The following is a 21,018-nucleotide window of genomic DNA, read 5'->3' on the forward strand; positions in this document are numbered from 1 at the left end:
TGCATTTTTCTTACATTTAATGAACCAGTGCATACAAAATATGAACAATCATGCTCAATGATATTAGCAAATACTGTCATTGTGGTTTTCGTTGTACATTAATGCTGGGTAACTCCTCATTTGGCGAGGAGCGACAGCACGATGGGTACAAGTGTGAGTGAGGCATGGTCTTTGGAGGCTGTGAAGTGGCACTGCACAGGTTAGCAGGGCTGGCACTCCCTAACTGTGCCACCTTGAGCAGGCTACACTCTCCTTACTCAGTTCATCACACAAAATGAGAATGACAGTAACAGTTTCTACTTCACAAGGGTGTAATGAGAATTACAAAACTCTTAAAATTAATGCCTGGCACGTATTAATCACCCCAAGTTCAGTGTTGGTGGTGACAAGGGTTGTGATGATAGTGACAGAGAGATGGGTTACATCAATATAACACTACACAACACTCCTTGCATCATCAGGACATCTAACAGTAGTAATCTTAAATCAAGAAAAATGTTTTAAATGAACTGACAGCCACATTTTAAAAAATATGTCAAGGCAAAAACAGGCTTAATGATACAACAGTGATTGAGATCAATCTATTTCCAAGTCTTCAGAGTGCCTGCATCTCATTTAGTTCTAAAGTATAGCAGCACATTTCATATTTTTACATTAATTATGTACATTGATGCAAACTAAGTCAATACTGTACATAAAGCAAGAATTCATGCTTCTCTTTTTTTTGCAAATAAGCAACAGTGCTTTCAACTACTCTAATACTGGTCCTCTAATAAATAATGTGTGTTTGAGTTTTCCACAATTTAAATCAGAAGATCCTCAGTGGGGAGCTCCCTCTATCCCCTTTCTCCATTTTCCTTTTTGTATTGTCCTTTAATTATTCTTTCCACACAAGACCCAGAAGTGTGGGCAAGGCCACGAAGAAGCTCATCTATACTCTCCAAGCTGGGGCAAGGTCTGGTGACGAACTGGCAGACGAGATAGCACACAGTAGTTGGTGGTACACGGTAAATGCAATTCAGTCTTTTCAGTGCATGCATTTCCCCTTTATCTGGCATTTAGCATTTCTTATCTAATTGCCTTTAGTCTACATTTAAAAATATTGCCCAATTGTCACAATATGCCATGTTATTGATTTTGTTTTATTTGACACAAAGTACCGCTTTGTATCAACTAAATGTTAGCTTCCAGCTTTCTCTTAGATCAAAATTGAGCTATTTTTCAACAGGAGGCACAACTCTTTTCACAGTTATCTGTCAACTGCCACGTCACATACATAGGAACCTCTAGAAAAGCAAAAAAACTATAAAATACTAGGTAGATCACATTTATTTACAATTGATTTTCCCTTCTGAATTTGTGTGAAGGCCTAACATTTTGAAAATCAGATCAGCTTTAAATGAAGAACAAGATCCAATAACATCCCCAGAGAAAATCCTTTGATAATTTAAACCATTATCCTATAAGAATTAAACTGTGTACATCTGGATAATTAGATTCAAAGACATGTATATGTCTTGACAATCAGACTAAACCTATACATTGAAAAACAACAGCAAACCTGATCGTATTACCAAATTTTCCAGATGTTTAGCTTGACATTTTTGGAACATCTGTAATTCAAACTGGAGGCTTCCTTGTGAGCATCCACAGGCTCAATTTCATTATGTAACAATTAGCCTAAATGGGTGGTAATTAGACCTATCTGAGCTCCTAAAGGGAAAAGAAACATCACAGAAGTGGTGTCTAAAAGTGCTGTGAAGGAAAAAGATAACAACCCTCGTGTATCATTTCTAGTGCTTCCAAGGCCACATGACAAAATCTCAGCACACCCCAAGTTCCTGAGTTAACAGTCTAGGAAAGACCTGCGCTGAGGATGTCGCCCTTACCTGGTTGCAAAACAGTGGTTGACACTGAGCTGCAAAGCACTGGGTGACCCCATCTCGGCACATACACTTGGCACAGCGACTCAGCTGCCAGTCCTCCCCGTCCTGATACACACGGCCTTCGTGAAAACAGGGTTCTGGAAGGCCAAAGCAACAGGGATCAGCAAGAGGGCTTCAAGTATAGATCTCAACTCTGGTTGCACAGTTAGCCCGGGTCGGTGCTACAGTGAACAGGAGTCCCTTCTGGGGCTTAATGCTCTGTGATACCTGTATAGACATCTCTGAATCCATGCTCTGTAAGTGAGTCCAGTAGAGCTCAGAGCTTTAACTCACACATGGTACCATGTGCCCAGGTTTCCCAGAATAGGCTGGCAATGGCCTGACCTCTAATCTGTGGCCAGTGGATGCAATGACCTTCCATCTACACCAGGAACCTGGTGGCAGAAGGGAGCCTGGGCTCTCCACCCCCAAATCACAGGGTGACCCCAGGGTACCTGGGGAAGGGGCCTGAACTCCCCCACTAGTAGTTCCAGGCCTGAGGGAGCACAAAAATATCTAACAAGTAAAAAACATGACAGGTTAAGACACATTAGACGCAAATAAAACTCCCTTTAAACAAGGGACTTGGCCAAATTACAGAGTTAGCTCAATTGACCCTCCCATTTCTCAAGGCAAAATGTTTCTCTTGGAGGGCAGTGTCTTTTAGGACCAAAGTGGCATCACACAAACTGAGTCCTCCCTACCTCACCCTAACACCACTCCTTAATATGCTGCTCCTATAGTTTCAACTGCAGGATTATTTGGCACAAAGCAGTCACCAGCCTTTTTCTGGTGGGTGATATATGAAATGCAGAAAGCAGAAGTTCAACTTCATCATTTTCTGAGCCTATTTTCTAGGGCCTGGAAAAGTTCTCCACAGCAGAGGACTGCTAGGAATGCAACAATGAGATCAAAAAGAAAACAGGGATAGTTTTAAAAGGGAAAAGGCAAGAAGAGGGTATAGGTTCCAAGTGCTACTGGAAAAAAGAAGTATTCAAGCTCTCCTATGTCAGGAGAGCAGGATGCAGCATTGACTATGACTCCTCTTTATCATAAACCCTATACAATTCAGTAAACAAATGGAGAGGGACATATATTCTAAACAGGATTCTAAAGGCACATGAACCAAGCACGGATTCCAAGGAGAAGCCTGGAAGCTGGCCCCTGACTTGTTGGTGCCTCAGCTGGCAGCAACCACCTCTTCAGTGAAGTCGAAAAAAGCACAAGTGAACGAGCTCCTTGCTGATGTGTCCCAGAGGAAGACGCTGCATTATCCCTGAAACCAGGCAGCAGAACTGGCGCTAACCATGTTACCTCGAGAACAGACTTCCTCCCTCTGCCCACCTAGGGGCACAAGGAACCACCTCGGCTTTATGGAATGTTCTCCTCTTCTCTATCTCTCTCAGAAGCTGCAAATGCAGAAGTCTGCATCTGGCCAAGGCAAGATAAATAAACAAGAGACTCTCAGAATCCCAAGTTTGGAATGAAGTTTAAAGATGTGTTCCAATCTCACTCTCTGAAACAGTTCCAGCCAAATGTAAGGCTACCTCTTGGTTCCAGTAAGGAATGGGGGAGGGATCTTTGAGCCACACTGAACGGGAAAGATAAGGATTAAAACAGTCTGTCACCTCAAAGCCTGTACTCACTTCCAGGGCCCACGCAGACTGGGCAGCAGCTTCCTTCAGGGGTGAATTCCAGCTCCTGCTGTCCACAGGACCGTGGTGGGCATGGCCGGGGGGTGCACCTTACTTCTCCATGAGCACAGGAGCACACTTGACACGGGGGAGAACCCCACTCTGTGCCATGCTGTGTGTCGGAGAAAGAAAAAGAAAGAGGTTAGTTCCATAACACAGGCCTTCACCAGACAAAGCTGTTCTTTTCCAAACTGAGGGTAGAGCTCAGGAAAGGTAGTAGAAAGCTCTGAGCTTACAAGGCTGTCGTGAGCTTTTTAATTTTCACTTATCCTTAAAATATTGTATCTGATTTTGGGGGAGGGGGTACAGAGGATCGAACTCATGACTTCATGCTTGCCAGGCAGGCACTTATGCCACTGAGCTAAATCCCCAGTCCCTATATTTGAAAATTTTTAAAAAATACAGAAATTAAAATGATGTCGATCTCATCATTAAAAAATTCTACAGAACCCAAAGTAAAATACACATATATTTACTGCATTCTTTAAAATGGTTGTTCCCCCACCCCTAGCCCAGACAGGTCTCATTATGTTTCCGAGGGTGTCCCCAAACTCCTTGGCTCAAATGATCCTTCTGTCTCAACCTTAATTTCCTGAGTAGCTCAGAGTACAGATATATGCTGCCGCAGCCATTCTCCTCCCCTTTCTCCTCCTCCTTCTACTCTTTCTCATCTTTTTTGTGGTGCTGGAGACTAACCAGGATCTCACAACTGCTCAGCATGTGTCCCACACTAAGCTATGCCCACAACCCACCAGAGTCTATCATTTGCAATAGCCTTTTATCTGTCTTTCTCTCTCTCTCCTCCTTCCCCTCCCCTCCCCCCTCCCACCCTACTCCTAGTGACCATGGGGTGACCAGCCAGAGACACTGATTGGCTCCATCCTGCTCTCTTACTAACCACAGCAAAGACACTGGCAGTGAGCGAGCCTACTTACCCAGAATGCTCCTGACCCAGCATTGTGCTCACAGAGCCAGCATTTTATCAGTGACCTGACAGACTCAGATTGAGAGCCATTCTATGATCTACCAAGTACACAAAGCAGCTAAATAAGCGACTCTCAGAGATGATGCAAAAAGAACTGGCATGTAAAAAACTACAGCCAAGTTGAGTGACTAGGGAAATAGCTGCCAAAATAGATTTTCTCACTTGCAGAATGGAACAATGGTAGCGATATAGAGAATTGGTTTAATAAACAATTATCATGAAGTTTTATTTCTGTGATATTTTCTTAAATATGAGAACTTGTTCTACTTGCTTGTATTAAACATAGCACATGATGAGTCTCTGATTCAGCACTAATCATATATGGGCCTCTATCTAAAATCAGACCTTCTAGGTACTCTGTCACCTAAATACAAACTGGGGGTCACAGCTTTAAGTGTCAGTAAGAAACACATAAAATAAGCAACCTCTTCTCTTCAGACTCCCATACAGTAGTTTCTCATTTCTCTCAAACACAAAGGGGCCCTGTCCTACCTAAACAAGTCAGTAATCCTTTATGCTATCGATTACTGCTATTTTGCAAACATACCAAGTCTAATATTATGCAATTAACTGAGCTATTATTGTAGCAAAGATAGTCACAATCCTCCAGTGATTTGGGAACCCAGGGGCAGTAATGTGCATGCACACTGAGTCATGTGAACTAAGGTTTGGTGACCTGCATATTTTTATGTCCCAGCTCAGCTCCTCCTGCCTTGGGGTTTGGGGTAGGTGACTTAATATTTGTGAATCTCAGCTTCCTTGTCTATAAAATTGAAACGGCATGCCAGCTTCCCCTTCACTGGTTCTTACAAAGGTTCAATGACAGTGTGAGAGCCAGCAAGGAGTGTGAGACAGCCACACAGAAAGTGCTCACTCAAGATGGAGCAGGGCTTCCCAGAGGCTGAGGTAAAAGGGACATGGGGAGATGTTGGCCAAAGGACACAGCTTTCAGTTCTGAGAGCACCAGTTCAGGGATCCAGTGCATAGCATGGCAGCAATGGATGTGTGCTGATTAATCCTGATTGTTGGCTTGACTGGATTAAGAGACTCCTGGAGAGGTGATTAGACTGTAAGGGCACTAACCTCACTGATGGGTTAAACCTCTGATCCGCAATCACTATTAGAAAGTGGGGTCTGGAGGAAGTGGGTCATGTCTGGTCCTTGGCCCCTTCCTCTCTGGTATTTCTCCTGTGCTCTGCTTCCTGGCTGCCTTTAAGTACTAAGTCTTGATCCACCTACCCTTCTGCCATTGTGTTTCTGCCTTGGAGACAGCAAACCTCTGAACTGAACTGAAACCTCTGAAAACCTCACGAAAACCTCATGAAAGCATGAAAACAGAACAAATCTCTCCTCCTTTAAGTGCCAGGTGTCAGGTATTTGGTCACAGGAATGGGAAAACTGACCAGTATGGATGCTTTGTTGATTAATTTTATTGTTAATCATTGTTGATTGTATATAAAACTATCACAATCAATAACCAGTATGTATTTGATTTTTATTCAACTAAATAATTTTAAAAAGACAGAGGGGTGCTCAAATCCATTCCAGGTATCTGCTGCAAAAGTTCCTAGCCTTGCTCCCTTTTTATGCTTTTGTGCTAAGTGTGGGTAGCAAGAACGGACATGGATACAAGGGCCAAGTCCTTTCCATCAATTTTACTCCTGCTATAATCACATCTAAAACTTCAGCTTTAGTGCAGCATAAAAATGGGAAAGTCTACAAATTATAGACTAGCAAAAGACAAAGAACCATTGACCTTCATATTTAAAAAGGTCAAAAATAAAGCAAAAGAAGCACTTAGAAAAGAAAAATTGATGGGTTCTGATGAGTTAAAACTTTTAAATCCATGGAGGGAAGAAAGGGGAACGGGAGGTAAAAAGAATGAAGAAGTGTTCAGCATGTGTGCATCCAATCCCCACGGCGAAATAATAATTATGTATGTCAAACATGCACTAAGAAAAAATTTTAAATTAAAAAAGTACACTGTAAAGAAGGTTAAAAGCCAAGTGACAACTAATAAAAACTGCAAAATGTATTAATTAGAACCCTAATATGTAGAAGAACTTATAAGCAATAAGAAAAAGACAAACATGAAGGCATGAGCTTATGGAATGCTCAATTTTATTAACTGCAAAGAAATATTAACTAAAATAAAAACTGAACAATTTTTAAAATATCCAATATGGGAAGAGAAACTTCAGTGACATGGGGCTCCCCCACACAGAGCCCCACTTCACTACAGTGTGAGAATAGTGCAAGCAGGTGGTGGCCAGCCAGAGGCAAACTTGAAGAGACCACTCTGCCTATGAGGTTCCCATCAGCTTGGACTCAGACCATTTAAGATGGGATTTTAATGACTGTAAGTGTCACAACTTCAACATTAAAAATCTGTAGCTACTTTGACCTACTAATTTACATCCAGATGCTAGGAAATTACTAAGTGCAATTTTAAAAGTTATCTGAAGAAAATGATCAGGACACACAGGCTTAAAGGCAAGCAATGCCATCTTGTTCGTTATAGTGAAATTGGAAATATTTTAGTGAAAATCAAAGCTATGCAAATGCCTGATGACAGTGAATGCTCTTCAAGATCTACTAGAGATCTATAATGTTATGTAAAAGGGTAAGACATCTATGATATACATAGCATCATTCCAATTATGTTGAAACATGTATCTACATGTATCATCTCCCTGCTTACCTGCTTCTTTTTCTATTCTGCTGTTCCTCAAACAGCCCAAGAAAATATTAAGGGTGCTGTTCAGAGCACTACAATTACTGTGGATTTTTTTCTGCATGTTTATTTTTCCATTTACCAAATATTCAACAACAAACTATTTCCATTTTTGTCATCACAAAGCAAATTACTGTTTAAAATATGAATCATTGGTATTTCTTTTAAAAAAATCAAATTTTAAGACTATATGAAAGACAACTTGAACTATTTTAAATTAGGAGATTACATCTAAACATCTAGACATCTCTATTCATTAAAATAAGAGCTTATTTTCATTACTACTAATAAAGAATGACTATTATTTCTAAGACATTTGTAATTACACCACTTTTCAGAGACCAGAAAAACTGAGTATAATAAGAATGTGTCAGTCACCAGGGATTTTCAGCTGCAAATGAAAGAGGTATGTTAGCGTGTGGCATCAGCATCCTCATGCTTTATGATCACGTGAATCTATTATCTTACTTAAAAGACATACAACTAAGCAACAGTTCTGCCTTCATGGTAAGCTTGGGAATTATGAGACTAACAGAAGACACTGAATCAGAAGACTCCACTGCCTGATGCCAAGGCCCCAGACACAACACCAGATGGAGATTCCAGCTTGATGGAAGTGAACTACTCCCTCACCGCTCAAGGGGACGAGTCGCAGAAGTGTCTTTCCTTTTGGCGTCCTAGTCTTATCCCTAAAGACTGACACCTCCTATCCTGGAGTGTTCCTAGGACTGATAGTGAATACAAAGTGCTCAGCCTAGAGATCAGGGGGTTCAGTACACGCCAAGTTTTATTTATACATGTATAAATGATTGCACAGTGTTCTCCAGACCCATTTGCAAAAGCATTATTTTTAATAAACACTGTGGCAGCAAAGAGAACTTTGTTAAATCAAGGAATAATAGATGCACAGAGCGATGCTCCCCCAAGACCCAAGCTAGCTGTGCCATCTTAACCTCATTAATACTTTTTTGAAAGGGAGAGATTTTGACAGTAGGCAAAAGCAAATACTGCAGACAATATGGTAAAATATGTCCTAGAAAATCTGAGCTGATAACATTAAGCCCAGAAGAAAGATAAGGTCATAAGGCATTTGCCTGACTTCTGATAAACAACAACAACAGTAACACCAGAGTAATTTTTCTTCATATAATTTGTTCCTGTTATGAAGTCATAAATCTAGAATGCTAAATATCTGAGAATGTTCCATGGAAATTATAACTATGTTCTCTACGTTGAAGAGAGCAAGTTTGCAGAATTCAGTATTAATTTCTTTTCTTACATGCATGAATTAATTCTTCTTTCAGCCTGTGGACAGGCAAAGTGTGGGTCCTGCCCCTGCTCTGCCCAGCAGCAGTCAGCAGCAGGGCACCACTGCCTTTCTCCTCAGTGAGTCTTCACTGCCTTCCAGGCTTGACATTTCTGGGCATTAGGGTTAAAACAGTGAAGAACAAAAGAAAGGGGATGAATGGTCCTTTTCCTGCCTTTTCATGAGCTGATTTGTGGAGGAAGGAACAGGAAAAAATTGCATCCAGGCAACTCTTCAGAAAAATACTTTTGAAGTTTGTCTCTTCAGCTGGTTGGCAAAGTTTGCACAGACCCAAAAATGTAATTGGGAAAAGATGGCATTGGGAGGGTCCTAAGGAAACAGTCTCCCCAAATCTTGACTGTAATAAAACCATGCAACACTCCCAAAAGGCTCATCATGGGTTTCCCCTGGTGCAGGAAGCCTCCTGACACTGGTCTTATGTTTGTTTGGGACAAGGAACCCTATGTAATTTAGGCTGCCCCTGAATTCACTTTGTGCTGTGAACTCCTGAAAGTCTTCCTGCCCCAGTATTCTGAGTGCTGGGATCACAGGCATGTCTTGACTTGCTACACCACCAATGGCCTGAGACATTGGGTCTGGAGAGCAAAATGTCTGTAGCGAGGCTCAGCTTGTCTGTCACTCAAGGGCAGCTGTGAGCTCAACACACCTGTGACTTTCCAGGATTACTTCAGCTGAGTCCCCTCGTGACACATGCAATCTATCTGCAAGCCTCTGCCTTGTCTGTCTCTTAGGGCCAAACCTCCTCTGCAGCTCAACCCTCATCCCCAGTCCTCATGGCAGCTCACCATGTCCCAGATGCCGGAAGACTCTCCCCAGTCGGCACTGTGGGGTAGGAGCCAGAGGCCAGAGGGAGGGTGAATGCTGTTGCAGGTGTGGGATGTGCCCTAGAAACTGCTTCTCAAACCTGCTGAAAGGGCAGAAAAGGAAAGGCTGCAGGATTTCAGAGAAAAACCTAACCATGCGAAGGAAAAGGTAGGAGTCAGGCCACACCAGGAGAGTTCTCAAACCCCTCAAGACAATGAGTGCCAGGAAGGAGCTGGTGAGAGCCCGGGGATGTGAAGAAAGAGAGGAAGGAAGGCTACAAAGACAGAGACTGCGAGAAGCTTAACTTAAAAGATTCAGTCTCACCCCAAAACAATCAGTCTCCGGCTTTATTTGAAGAGGCAGACCACCAGAGATTTTCCCCAAAGCTACACTTGTCAAAAGTCAGGTACACCAAGTACCAGAAATATAACTACACATTTTCTGAGGGAATAAATGTTAAAAGTGCATATGGGAGAAAACGCACAGGTCTGCTCTTCCTCAGTTTAGAGCTTGCTTGCTGCTTGACAGATTACTGCAGAGAGGAACACTGTGAGGCAGGCAGTGGGGAGGACCACCCAGAGGGGCCTGCTGCACACTCCCAGTAAAAGCAGCAGGCCAGGGATTTCTAACAAACCCGTGCAGATCTGTGGCCTCACAAATTCCCAGGTCGATGGCCAGCGTGCCCTTGAGTTGAAGACATGGAAAAGGTATAGAAAGTGTCACTAAACCATGGACCAGCATTTATTAAGCACGTACTTTGGAAAAGTTTAGGTTAGATAAGAGGCATGGAAAATAATTATAAAGACACTGAAAATATAGTCAGTGTTCTCAAGTGTCTTAAATCAAGACAAGAAGATCACACACATGCACCAAAGCAGACAGCGAACTTAGAAGATGGCCCATGTGAACATTTACTGAAGTCTGACTGCACAGGTTCCTGGTACTAAATTTTTGAAATGTCTTTTATTTTTCTTCCTAGATCCTGGCTACTAAAGCCTCCTTCATTTCCAAGATTCAATGTGGTATATTTCACCCGGAATTATACACCTATTCCAATCATTATGAGCCAGCATTATTTTCACCACCAATCAGCCCCAGAGCCAACTCCATTTCACCAGGATCTTCTTTGGTGGCAATTAAAAGTGACATCGCCCCACTAAACAGACTGAATGAAGCAGGCATAGTGACAAGTGGCATGAAGACATTCCCAACATAGATTCCACTTGGGTGTCTTTCAGCAACTCATTGTGCAGAAGTGGCTTTCTCACGTAAGTAGGGGACAGTGGCTCAAGGAAAACGAGCCATCTTGTGGGACTCACACTGTACTCACTGAGCTCAGGTACACACAGACCAGCAGCCTAGAGTGGACAGTGAATCCTGCCAATGGCGTTTTCCCCTGAGTAGGTGGAGACACTAACTTGGGGTTGCAGGTGGGGCTGAGGATCATGGCAAATAGCCTCACTCCGTAGCATTCAACTTTACCTGGTACCGCTGGATGACATTTAAGTATGATTGGAAAAGGACCATGTTCATAATTTCTACCATAAACCTTACAAAGGTACTTTATAATCAATATTTAATATCTCTAAATTAATCCTAAAAGACCCAGAAAGAGATAACAAAGAAAAAGCTTTAGGATAGATTTCTAGTCCACGGTTCTTAACAGGTGCAGGAAAGGTAATGTATAAGTATTTTACCCTCAGGGTAAACACAGCCAATTCTGCAGAGATTTCTGGTTATTATGACTGAAGGCTGCTTGAGGCACCCAGTCAGTAAGGCCAGCGAGGCTGCCCGATATCCTGCGGTGCATAAAACAGCTTAAAAGGACCAGAGTACTGACGATGAGACACTCCATCCTAAGGGAAAAGCCTGAATTAAAATAAAAAAAACCAAGGCTCTAGGCTAGGTTACACCACTTATTAGTAATACCACACTAGCAACCACCTTAGCTCTTTGCAAGTTGAATTTTTTTGTTTCCTTAATGCAGGAATACTATCATCTTTTCCTCTTAAACTCAAGATTGTTTGTAACTATCAAGTGAAAAACCATATGTATTACCCCAAAGGAAGGGGATGCCTTTATCATTCAACACCACAACTTCTTTAATATCAATATTCTCAGACTATGCTTTAGACAGCTAGAAATTCAATCTACAAATATTTATGTAGGGCCTATGGAATACATAGGGCAGTTGTTACTTACTTAAGAAACCTAAATGTATATATGCAGAGCAAAGAAAAAATAGCTCTCATTAACTCAAGTTTAACATTCAGCCATCTGCCTTTTATTATCTAGACCAAAAACGCTGGGTCACAAAATATAGTACCTACCTCATGGATTTTCTCTTGATGGTAACAAGATCCAGGGGTCCTCGACACACACTCCGGGCAGCACTGGTTGGCAGCTATTTGCAGCACTTCTCCCTGGCCATTTAAACACAGCTCAGTGAAAGCAGCGAGAGGAAACACAGAGCCACAAGGCTCGTCAAAAGGCAGGTGTCTCAGAGTCACTAAATCTCATGCGTTTCCACAAGTGACAACAACAGACAGGATAAAGTGAGTACACTATCAAAAAGGATTCTGGTAAGAGACGCTTCCATGACAGTAATTTCCTGGAAAACAATAATGTCTCCATCTTTTCAAATGTAATCAAGTGAAGAATTATTTTCACTAGAAAGGCTCCATAGAAGAAAAGCAGTCAGGGCTAAAGAAGTCATTTCCCCAAGGGTATTGTTTTCCTCTGTTGTAAAGAGGAAGGAGATACTGGCGTGAGGGAATGGACACAAATTATGTGGGTGTCCAGCTGTGTCCAGAGCCCTAATACAGCCAGGACAGGGAGAGGAGGGCTCACAGCTACCTGGCAAGCAGAAGGACACCATTTTGACAGGAAGGAGCACTGCGGTGCAGGGTTCACATAGATGTCCTGTGGGGAGTTGGGCAGAATCCTTGGGCTCCAAAAAAGATCTATGGTGTCTTTCAAGGCTCTGATAATTTCAATTGAATTTACTGATACTTCCAAAAGAACAGGTCATTAAGGTTTCATGTGATAAGTAACAATCTGCTTGTGACTGCGAAAAACTGGGTGTAGCTCAAAGGTAGAGCGCTTGGTTACCATACACAAGAAGCTGGGCTCGGTCACAGAGAGAGATACAATGCCAAGAGCAGAAGGCTGACTTTGGGGCCCCCTAGTTCTCTTACTAGATCTTCTTATCTCAGACTTTCCTCAAGTCTAGAGATGTTGCAGAACGGGCAGTGAGGGACTGACTCAGGACGACAGAGACCCTGCATTAACTAGAAAATTCTGACTCATCAACAGGATAAAAGTCTGCAAAAGATCAGTCAGTAGATTGCAAAATAAAAACTATGTGGTTAATGTTGTCTTTATTATTTTGGTTAATTCCATTTTAAAAAAAATTACAATGACAAGAGAATTCTTACTTCATACAACCACAAAATGGATGGAAAATAAGACTAATATTTTATTCATGCTCAATCCACTAAATGGATAAATACATCAATAATAATGGTAACAGGGGCTGGGGGTTTAGCTCAGCGGCATAAGTGCCTGCCTTGCAAGCAGGCAGTTGCGAGTTCGATCCCTGGTACCGATAAAAAGGAAAAAGACAAAAAAAAAAAAAAATAATGGTAACCACCAAATTCTTATGTGCTTGATAAAGAAAAAATTATATGATGGAGGATTTTATAAAATTGTCAATTCTAGGCACCATTAATGATTTTTTAAAAAAAAAAAATACCCTCTGAATTCAGGAAAACCATTCTTTAACTTCTACTAAGACAGCAATAGAAACATTAGCACAGTTTCCGCTAAGAACTTCATACAGATGGGAAATGAAATAAGTCAGTTGTTTATACTCTAACATAGAAGCAGAGGGCAAGCCAGAAAGGTAGAACTTCCAGGGATATTTTATGCTCCCCAATTAGTGCTTTACATTTGCGTCAGTCTGATTTTATACAACAACTAATTTTCAAATTTGGCCCTCATAAAATTCATTTCAGAAATATAATTTTCTTTATTTAGGAGAAGTAGTAGGATCAGGGAGAAGATGGTTACCAACTGGGTCTATCTACTGAACATGTAGGACATGAAAGAGATCAGCTGGGCAAGGAGCAGAGATGTTGCAAGTGCTTGCTTGAGCAGTGAGAAGCAGGGCCTGACCCTGTTGCCCAGTGCTAAATGGTTAGCTGTGGACTGCAAAGTACACAGGCCTAACTGCCCCCCCAGACCTCACACTAGGGAGCTTTGCAAAGTGGCCACATGCATGACGGGTATCAATGAACATGACCAGGGACTTGCTTAGGTTCTGGAAGATCTGATTACAGCTAACACATATTGAGTGCTTAGAAGAGCTCGGTATTGTAGTCATTCCTTTCCATGGGACACATATTCCAAGACCCTTAACAGGTGCTTGAAACTGGAGATAGTATCAAATCTTTCGCATACTGAGTTTCGTCTTCTAATAAAATTTAATTTATAAATTAGGCACAGTAAGAGATTAACAATAATAGCTAATAAAATAGAACAATTAAACAATATGCTATAATAAAATTTATGTAAATATGCTTTATGTCTCAAAATATTTTACTATACTATAAATCTTAGGAACCTCAGCACATGACTTTTTTTTTTCTTTTTCATATGAAGACCAGAACTTTCATGTTTTCATGTAAAGAAAGTACTTTATGGATTGCCAGCATCACTAGTCTTGTGCTTTGTGGTATCTATGCAGTGAAATCACTGTTCTATGAAAATAAATCCTGCCCTCCCAAGACAACCTGGTAACCAAGTGAGTAATGGGTGGGTAGCATATATAACGTGGATGCACTGGACAAAGCAGTGAGAAATCCTGGGTGGGATGCAGTGGAATACTACAAGATTTCACCACACTGCTCACAACATCATGCAATTTAAAACTTATGAATTATTTATTTCTGGAACTTTCCAGTTAGTATTTTCAGACATTGGTTGACAAAATAAGAGTTGTTAAGAGTGTAAGAGTGAATTACTGTACTATGTACATATATGTGTGTACAATATATTAGTTTTATGTGTGTGTGTGTGTGTTATAGTTTGATTCTCACAATTCTACTGGTAAGTACTATTTGTTGATCATTTCCTCATATTCATCCCCTGATGACTTGGCACCTAGCTGTCACTTGGTTTCTCTAAGCATCATTCTGAACTTCTTCAGGGTCCTTGAGAATGACTGTCCCCACTCTTGACAACCTCAGTTGAAGCAGTTCTCACCTCCACTCCTCCTGAGAGTCCCCTGGTCATGGTCAGCCTTGGGACCTGCACACTGCTGAATGCCAGACACCTTCAGTTCTGAACCTGCACCCCCCAGTATTTAGCAGCCTTTCACCTTCGCACCGTCTCATCTTGTTTCCTTCAGACAGATGTTGAAGTCCTGAGTCTATTTCTGACAGTCAGTCAGCCCCTAGTTAATCTCCGGTTCCTATTAGTGTTAGGCTCAACACCAACCGCTTCCCACATCACTCATACTTTTCATTAGCATGGTAAAATCCCAGCCCTGGATCTCCCCCACAGCTTGACTTGTTTTATTGAACATTTGACTGCTAAGGGAATCAGTATACTGCTAAGGGAATCAGTCCACCTGACTCACACAGGTTCATGATCTCCCCCACTCCTGCAGGCCCTTACTACCATCTGAGATGCTTTCCTTGGCCTTGATCAGTCCTTTGCCCCTCACGTGAATCTCAAAGTCTTCCCAAAGAAAGTTCACTGGCAATGAATCACCTCAGTATTCTGTCTCTCTTCTTACCCACAAATCTAACTACAAACATCTTTCTATACACGGCCCTGTCCTTCAATTCCTCGAGAATAGTTTTCAAGCCCCACCCCACTTCACACTCTGAACCCCACACTCTCCACTATCCTCCACAAACTGCCTTCTCTGATTCCTGCATTCTCTCAGTCCCTCCCTGCTCCTAACTGTCATCCTTCTAACCTCTGTCCTTCTCTCTGGTCGGTACATCCCGCTTTCCCTCCTAAGGTGTCTCTCACATTGAATAACAAAAACTAAAAACAAAAATAAAGTAAAACCTTCTCTTCTCCTTTGGTTATTTCATAAATTCTGACTACATGCTCTCTGGGGCCACACACCTTGTCCTTTAATGGGCTGCAAAATGAAGAAAACAAGATTTCTGGCCTCAGGGAGCTAAAGGGCTAGAGGAAGAGACAAGTAAATAGGCGTTTCCAAGGTAGTCAGGGATGGGCGAAGGGTAGCACTCAGGGCCACAGCAACACACAGCAAGGCTGGGGGTCTGTGGCTGGAGAGGACCAAGGACACATCACAGGCTTACTGCTGTCTGCCAGAAGTCCCATGTCTCCAACCTCCTATCCTTTGAAAGAGAGGCCACGACTTCGCATTCCTTTCCCCCCCGTCCATTCACTCCTCAAAACTCTGCAATACGGCTTCAACTTCCTTCAACCCCTTGACATCAACCCACGTCTTGCCAAATTCCAACTGAAGCCCTCTAGTTTCACACAACTGAAACACTGTATGTCTTTGGCCTCTCCTTACCTCTCACCTTCCTGACCAGGTCTTAAAGTTCAAGCTTTCTACTCACTTTCCTTTGAATGACCACGTTCCTTACATCCCACCCTTGCTCTTGAGTGCTTTTCTCACACAAGCACTGTGATGAGACCCTAAGTCTGACGGTCTGCACCCTTGTCTATATGCTGATGACACACACATTATATCTTCAACTCTGTCTTCTCTGCATTCAGTCTCATGTAACCAGTTGCCTTCTGGACCTGTCCACCTGGTTTCTCTTTTCTGCACATTTCAAACTCAATATGCCACAAACTGATGTCATCATTTCTCCAAGCCTGGCCATTTTCCTCATATACCCAGCTGATGACTCATCAAATTGTAAATATGGAAATCATTTCTCCTTCTCCTTTCCCTCTTCTTCCTACCATCATTGAGGTCTGCCAATTCTACCCCCTCCCCAAATATTTATAGAACCTGCCCTTCCTCTTTATTCCTGTACTGATTCAGGTACTCACCATGCTCTGATTCAGACACTCAGTCTCTCTTCTGGATTGTCCTAATAGCCTCTGAACTGATATCCTAGTGTCTAATATCATGCATCATCTTTGAACAACCAGTAATATCCTTTTAAAAGAAAAGCTGGCCTTTCCTGGCTTGGAACCTTATTTCATATTCTATCTCTTAAAAGAATATTCTAAGCTCCATTGTACAGCCTACAATTGTCTCTTGACAATTAACCTTGAACTCAACAACTTTCTAGCCTCATCTCTCATTCATTCATTCAGTCAGAAACATTTACTACCTACCACGTGATTGCTGGTGCGGTCAATATAAGGTGAATAAAGGAGAGAGTAAACAAAGAAATATCAGTAAAAATACACAGTATGTTCCCTTATAGTTAGTGCCAAGAAGAAAATGAAGTATGGAAGTATACAAAATATATACTAGGAGGTAAAGAGCTGCAATTTTAAATAGACTAGCACTCAGGGAAGACATACATACCAGGATGAAGGGCCCCCTCCCCATACACCTCAGTTACACTTCCACCACGGGCCTTTGCACTTTTCTGTTCCCATTGAAATTGCCCTTTCTAAGTTGTGTGTGTGTGTGTGTGTGTGTGTGTGTGTGTGTGTCCCCAGGAACTGCAAATAGGCTTCAAGTCTGAATCAGAGAGATGAAGGGAGAGACTAGAAGAGATCAATTACAGAAGTACCATAAAGGCCATTGTGCAGAATTACTCTGACTAGGAAGGGAAGCCATTAGAAGCCACTGGAGAAGTTTAAGGAGAGAAGCAACATAATCAGGTTTAATAGGCTCCCCCTGGCTGATCCACCAAGATTACAGTGAAAAGGGCAGGTACAGAAACAGTGCACTTATTTTTAGCAGTGATGGTGAGAATCTGGGCAACAGATGGCATTCATGGAACCAGAATAACAGCAATGACTCTTCTTGTGATGTGCTGCATTATGAAGGAAGGGCTGGGTGATTTGGAAACATCCTGGATGTACCATGGAGAAGAAGTGATAAGTCACACATGATGTAGGTTTTCTGGCCTACGCAACTGGGAGAATGGATTTACTGACATGATAAAACTTAGAAGAACAAGTTAGGGGAAAAAATGAAATTACAAGTTTGGTAGTGAACTACAACTTTTTACTGCAAAAGGCCAGATAGTCTTTTCGCCTGGGAGAGCCACACTTGGTCTATCACTGAAGTACAAAAGCAAAAATACATGAACAAACCAGTGTGCCTATGTCAACAAAACTTTACTTATGGACACCGAACACAGCTATCATACAATTTTCATAAAATATTGGTATCGATGTTTTTCAACTACTTAAAAATATAAAAGATAATGAAAGGGAAAAAAGAGCTCAAAAGGACAGAACTACAGGATACAGACAAGGAAAAAAGGAAGAAAAGAAAAGATTATATGTGTGGTGGTAAACATATATAAATTTTGTGTATATGTGTGTGTGTGTGTGTGTATGCTAAATACATAACTATACTGTTAATCTCTCTTAATTTATCAAAAGAACAGTTTGTGCTGTCATTGTTTGGTTGATTACTTTTGTATCTAGATTTTGTAACTTGAACAACTAGTTCTGAGATAACAATGTGCAATATATTAATCAGTGTTAATTCCCTTTTTTCTCTTATTTGAAATTCTGTATCATTTCTATCCTTTCTGTTTTGCTTTAAGAAAAAAAAAGCATTCTTAGTACATAGGTCATACAAGAAAAGATTTAGTCTTCTGACCTATGGTATAAACAAGTTAGTTTTCACTAGTAGAACTAGGCCTTCAAACATAACGTTAGGGCTGCTTCTGTGATCCCACACGTGTTCATGCCACGTGGCGGGGAGGCATGTTTTCCTGGCCCTTACTCCTCCCCCCTAACCCTTATGGGTTGACCAACCTCATGGCAACTTCTTAGGATGAGGACTTACTCCATAAAATAAAAGGACCCATGATATTTAATAAAATATTATCAAGTTCAAACATTTGTAGTCCCTGCTTTTGAGGAAAATATACACACAGCAACTGAAGAACACCCTTAAAGATACACCTTCGCTCCAATGTTAAAGGGGAAGAAAAAAAGAACTTTATTAGCATTCGAGGGCATAAAGTCTTAAGATTAATTCTTGAGGGTAGAAGAACAAAAACTAAAAAAAACCTGCTTGTGAAATCAGCAGAATCTTTTTTTAAAGAAAATAACTGATCTTCTCTGGGGAGTTTAAATTTAAAACTTAAGTTTTTAATAAATAGATTAGCTTTCAAAAGAAAAGAGTCAGCGTCTAGAAAAAAGTTTTTCTAACAGAATAGATATACAGTCAGAGAAACTGAAATCCTCTAACAGAGAAGCAAGGAAGAAATAGCATTCATGGACTTGGTCAAATACTAGTCGGTCCCGAGTCAAGGGCTCTCCTGTTTCACTGGAGCCACTGACCACAGGATAATGTGACCAGCAGCAGACCCAAGTGACACTTCTAGAACATCCTCTGTGGTTGTCAGACCTGACACTCAACAGTGCATAAACATCGTGATTGGTATCAACAGCTTTGGCTCCTGTTGGACTCAGGGTAAAATTTCTGGGTAACACTATATTATGGTGACTTGCTTTAAATCTGCACGGTTCACTTTTTGCACCTGGAAAGTGGGGATAAAGATATCAACTCCCCATATTAAGTGACATAATGTTTGTAAAACCTTTGACCAAGTGCCTAGTCCAGAATAAATGCCTACTAAAAGCAAATTAAGATAATCTTAGACATAATACATTAAAATTTTCTTTTGTGTTTCATAAAGCATCCAAGCAGAGACTGGGATAAATATCACAAAAAAATACCCAAAAGCTACAAACTCCCAACTCTTTGCTGACTTTGCTAACACATTTAAGATGCCATAGGATACCATACCTTCTCAAAGGCACACTGAGGATTTCTGCAGACAACAGCTTCACAGAGGACAATATCACCATGGCAATGGCAGTTCTGGCAAGAATCAGGCTTCCAAATTGTGGCATCCTGCGAAGAAGCATAAGCTCTGAGTTAAAAACTGATCAGTCAAGGTCTGTGCACACTAGAGTAGTCCCATCGATAGCCCTGCATTCTGAACAATTAAAAGGCAAAGGAAAGTCACAATCACACCTCACTCAGTAATCGCCGGGCACTGATTAAGCCCCTACTGGCAATAAAAGCAGTGTGTGTGATCCATTTCACAACAGTCAACCCACGCAGCCTAAAACAAGAGCATTCAGCAGTGAGCTGTCGATACCCAGAGTAAAAGTCATCGATTGGCCTGAAACCTCAGGAGGACTCGCTGCTCCCTGGCTCGAAGTTTCTTTTTGCTGTTAACCAGCAGAAAATATTGGAGCAGGTTTAAAGGGAAATGCCACTTTGACTGCCACTAACCGGCAGCCCGAAGCAATGTTTGCCACTAGATGCTCTGGGCACTGCAGACTTCACTTTCCAGATCTCCACAATTACAAACCCCAACACTCATCAGAGACAAGATGGATTTGAGTGAATGGTTTTAGGTGCGTGAAGTAGGTACCCCATTCGGGAGGCTCGTACATATTATTCTGGATCACGAACATGAGGGAGTTAAACACTAACTGAGGGTTCTATGTAATTACTCAGTAAATTAGAAAAGAAAACAATGGTCATGAGCAGAAATGTGAATCTGTGCTCAGTTAAAAGTGTCTAAATTTCTTTTCTATTTCTCATATTCCATCAGGCTGAATCCTTATTTGATTCACACCCAAGTTGAAATTACCCTTAGCCCAAATCTCTGTACAGAGACCTGTTTCTGATGACTTTGAATTGAAGCAATAACAATACTGTGGGCTGCACTGAAATCCATTTTCCCAGAGGATTCCTAGCCCGCATTTCTATTCTATATGGTTTGTAATAGTTTTAATCACTGAACCTTTTTAAGATGCCATCCATGTTTTTCTCTGCTTTAAAACTAATATATTGCTCCTTTTTACCTCAGATGGGATAGAATGCAAATCCTGTAACAGGCCCTGCCTGTCTCCCTGGGCTTGCTGAATCTCACAGTCCCAAGGCGTCCCTCCATCCCCGGGCAATGGTCCCGAGACTGAACAGTCCCAGCCTCCTCGGATCTGGCTCACATCTCACTCCTCCTGGGACCCCTACTCTTCCCTGACTCCCTGAGAAACAGTCTTCAAATCATCGCTTTCCTTTCTAGTCTGCAACTCAGAAATTACTCAGTCTTATCCCAACCCTACTCAGATACAACTCTACCACTGCTTTGCCGTCCATCAGGTCCTGCACACATCCTTAACTTCATCATACTCACTGAACTTTCCTGTAGCCTAGCCAGTCCAGACTTGAGCCCTGTCCTTAGCCTGGCACACTGGAGACCCTTAAAAAACGGGAGTCAATGTTTTCAAATGACTTGGGAAAGCTTTTTCTTCTTTTCTAAACTTTCTTATCTTTTTCCTCCGTCAACCAATTAAAGTGCTACTAAATAGTCTCGGAAGAATAAGAG

General features: G+C 41.6%; 1 protein-coding gene across 2 annotated transcripts in view; it reads right to left on the bottom strand.

Annotated features, from left to right (window-relative positions):
• The window catches only part of Fras1 (Fraser extracellular matrix complex subunit 1), a 404,303-nt gene that overhangs the window by 234,383 nt on the left and 148,902 nt on the right, over positions 1-21,018 (bottom strand). For both annotated transcript variants that reach the window (XM_063247218.1, XM_063247217.1), the window contains 4 exons: positions 19,422-19,529; positions 11,800-11,892; positions 3,572-3,731; positions 1,890-2,023 (listed from right to left, as the gene is read on the bottom strand). In XM_063247218.1, the coding sequence (XP_063103288.1) occupies positions 1,890-2,023; positions 3,572-3,731; positions 11,800-11,892; positions 19,422-19,529 (495 nt within the window). The remainder of the gene's footprint in view (positions 1-1,889; positions 2,024-3,571; positions 3,732-11,799; positions 11,893-19,421; positions 19,530-21,018) is intronic.

Source organism: Cavia porcellus, unplaced genomic scaffold (genome assembly GCF_034190915.1).
Source record: "Cavia porcellus strain 051 isolate PalLab524CR breed Dunkin Hartley unplaced genomic scaffold, mCavPor4.1 scaffold_4, whole genome shotgun sequence".
Classification (NCBI taxonomy): Eukaryota; Metazoa; Chordata; class Mammalia; order Rodentia; family Caviidae; genus Cavia; species Cavia porcellus.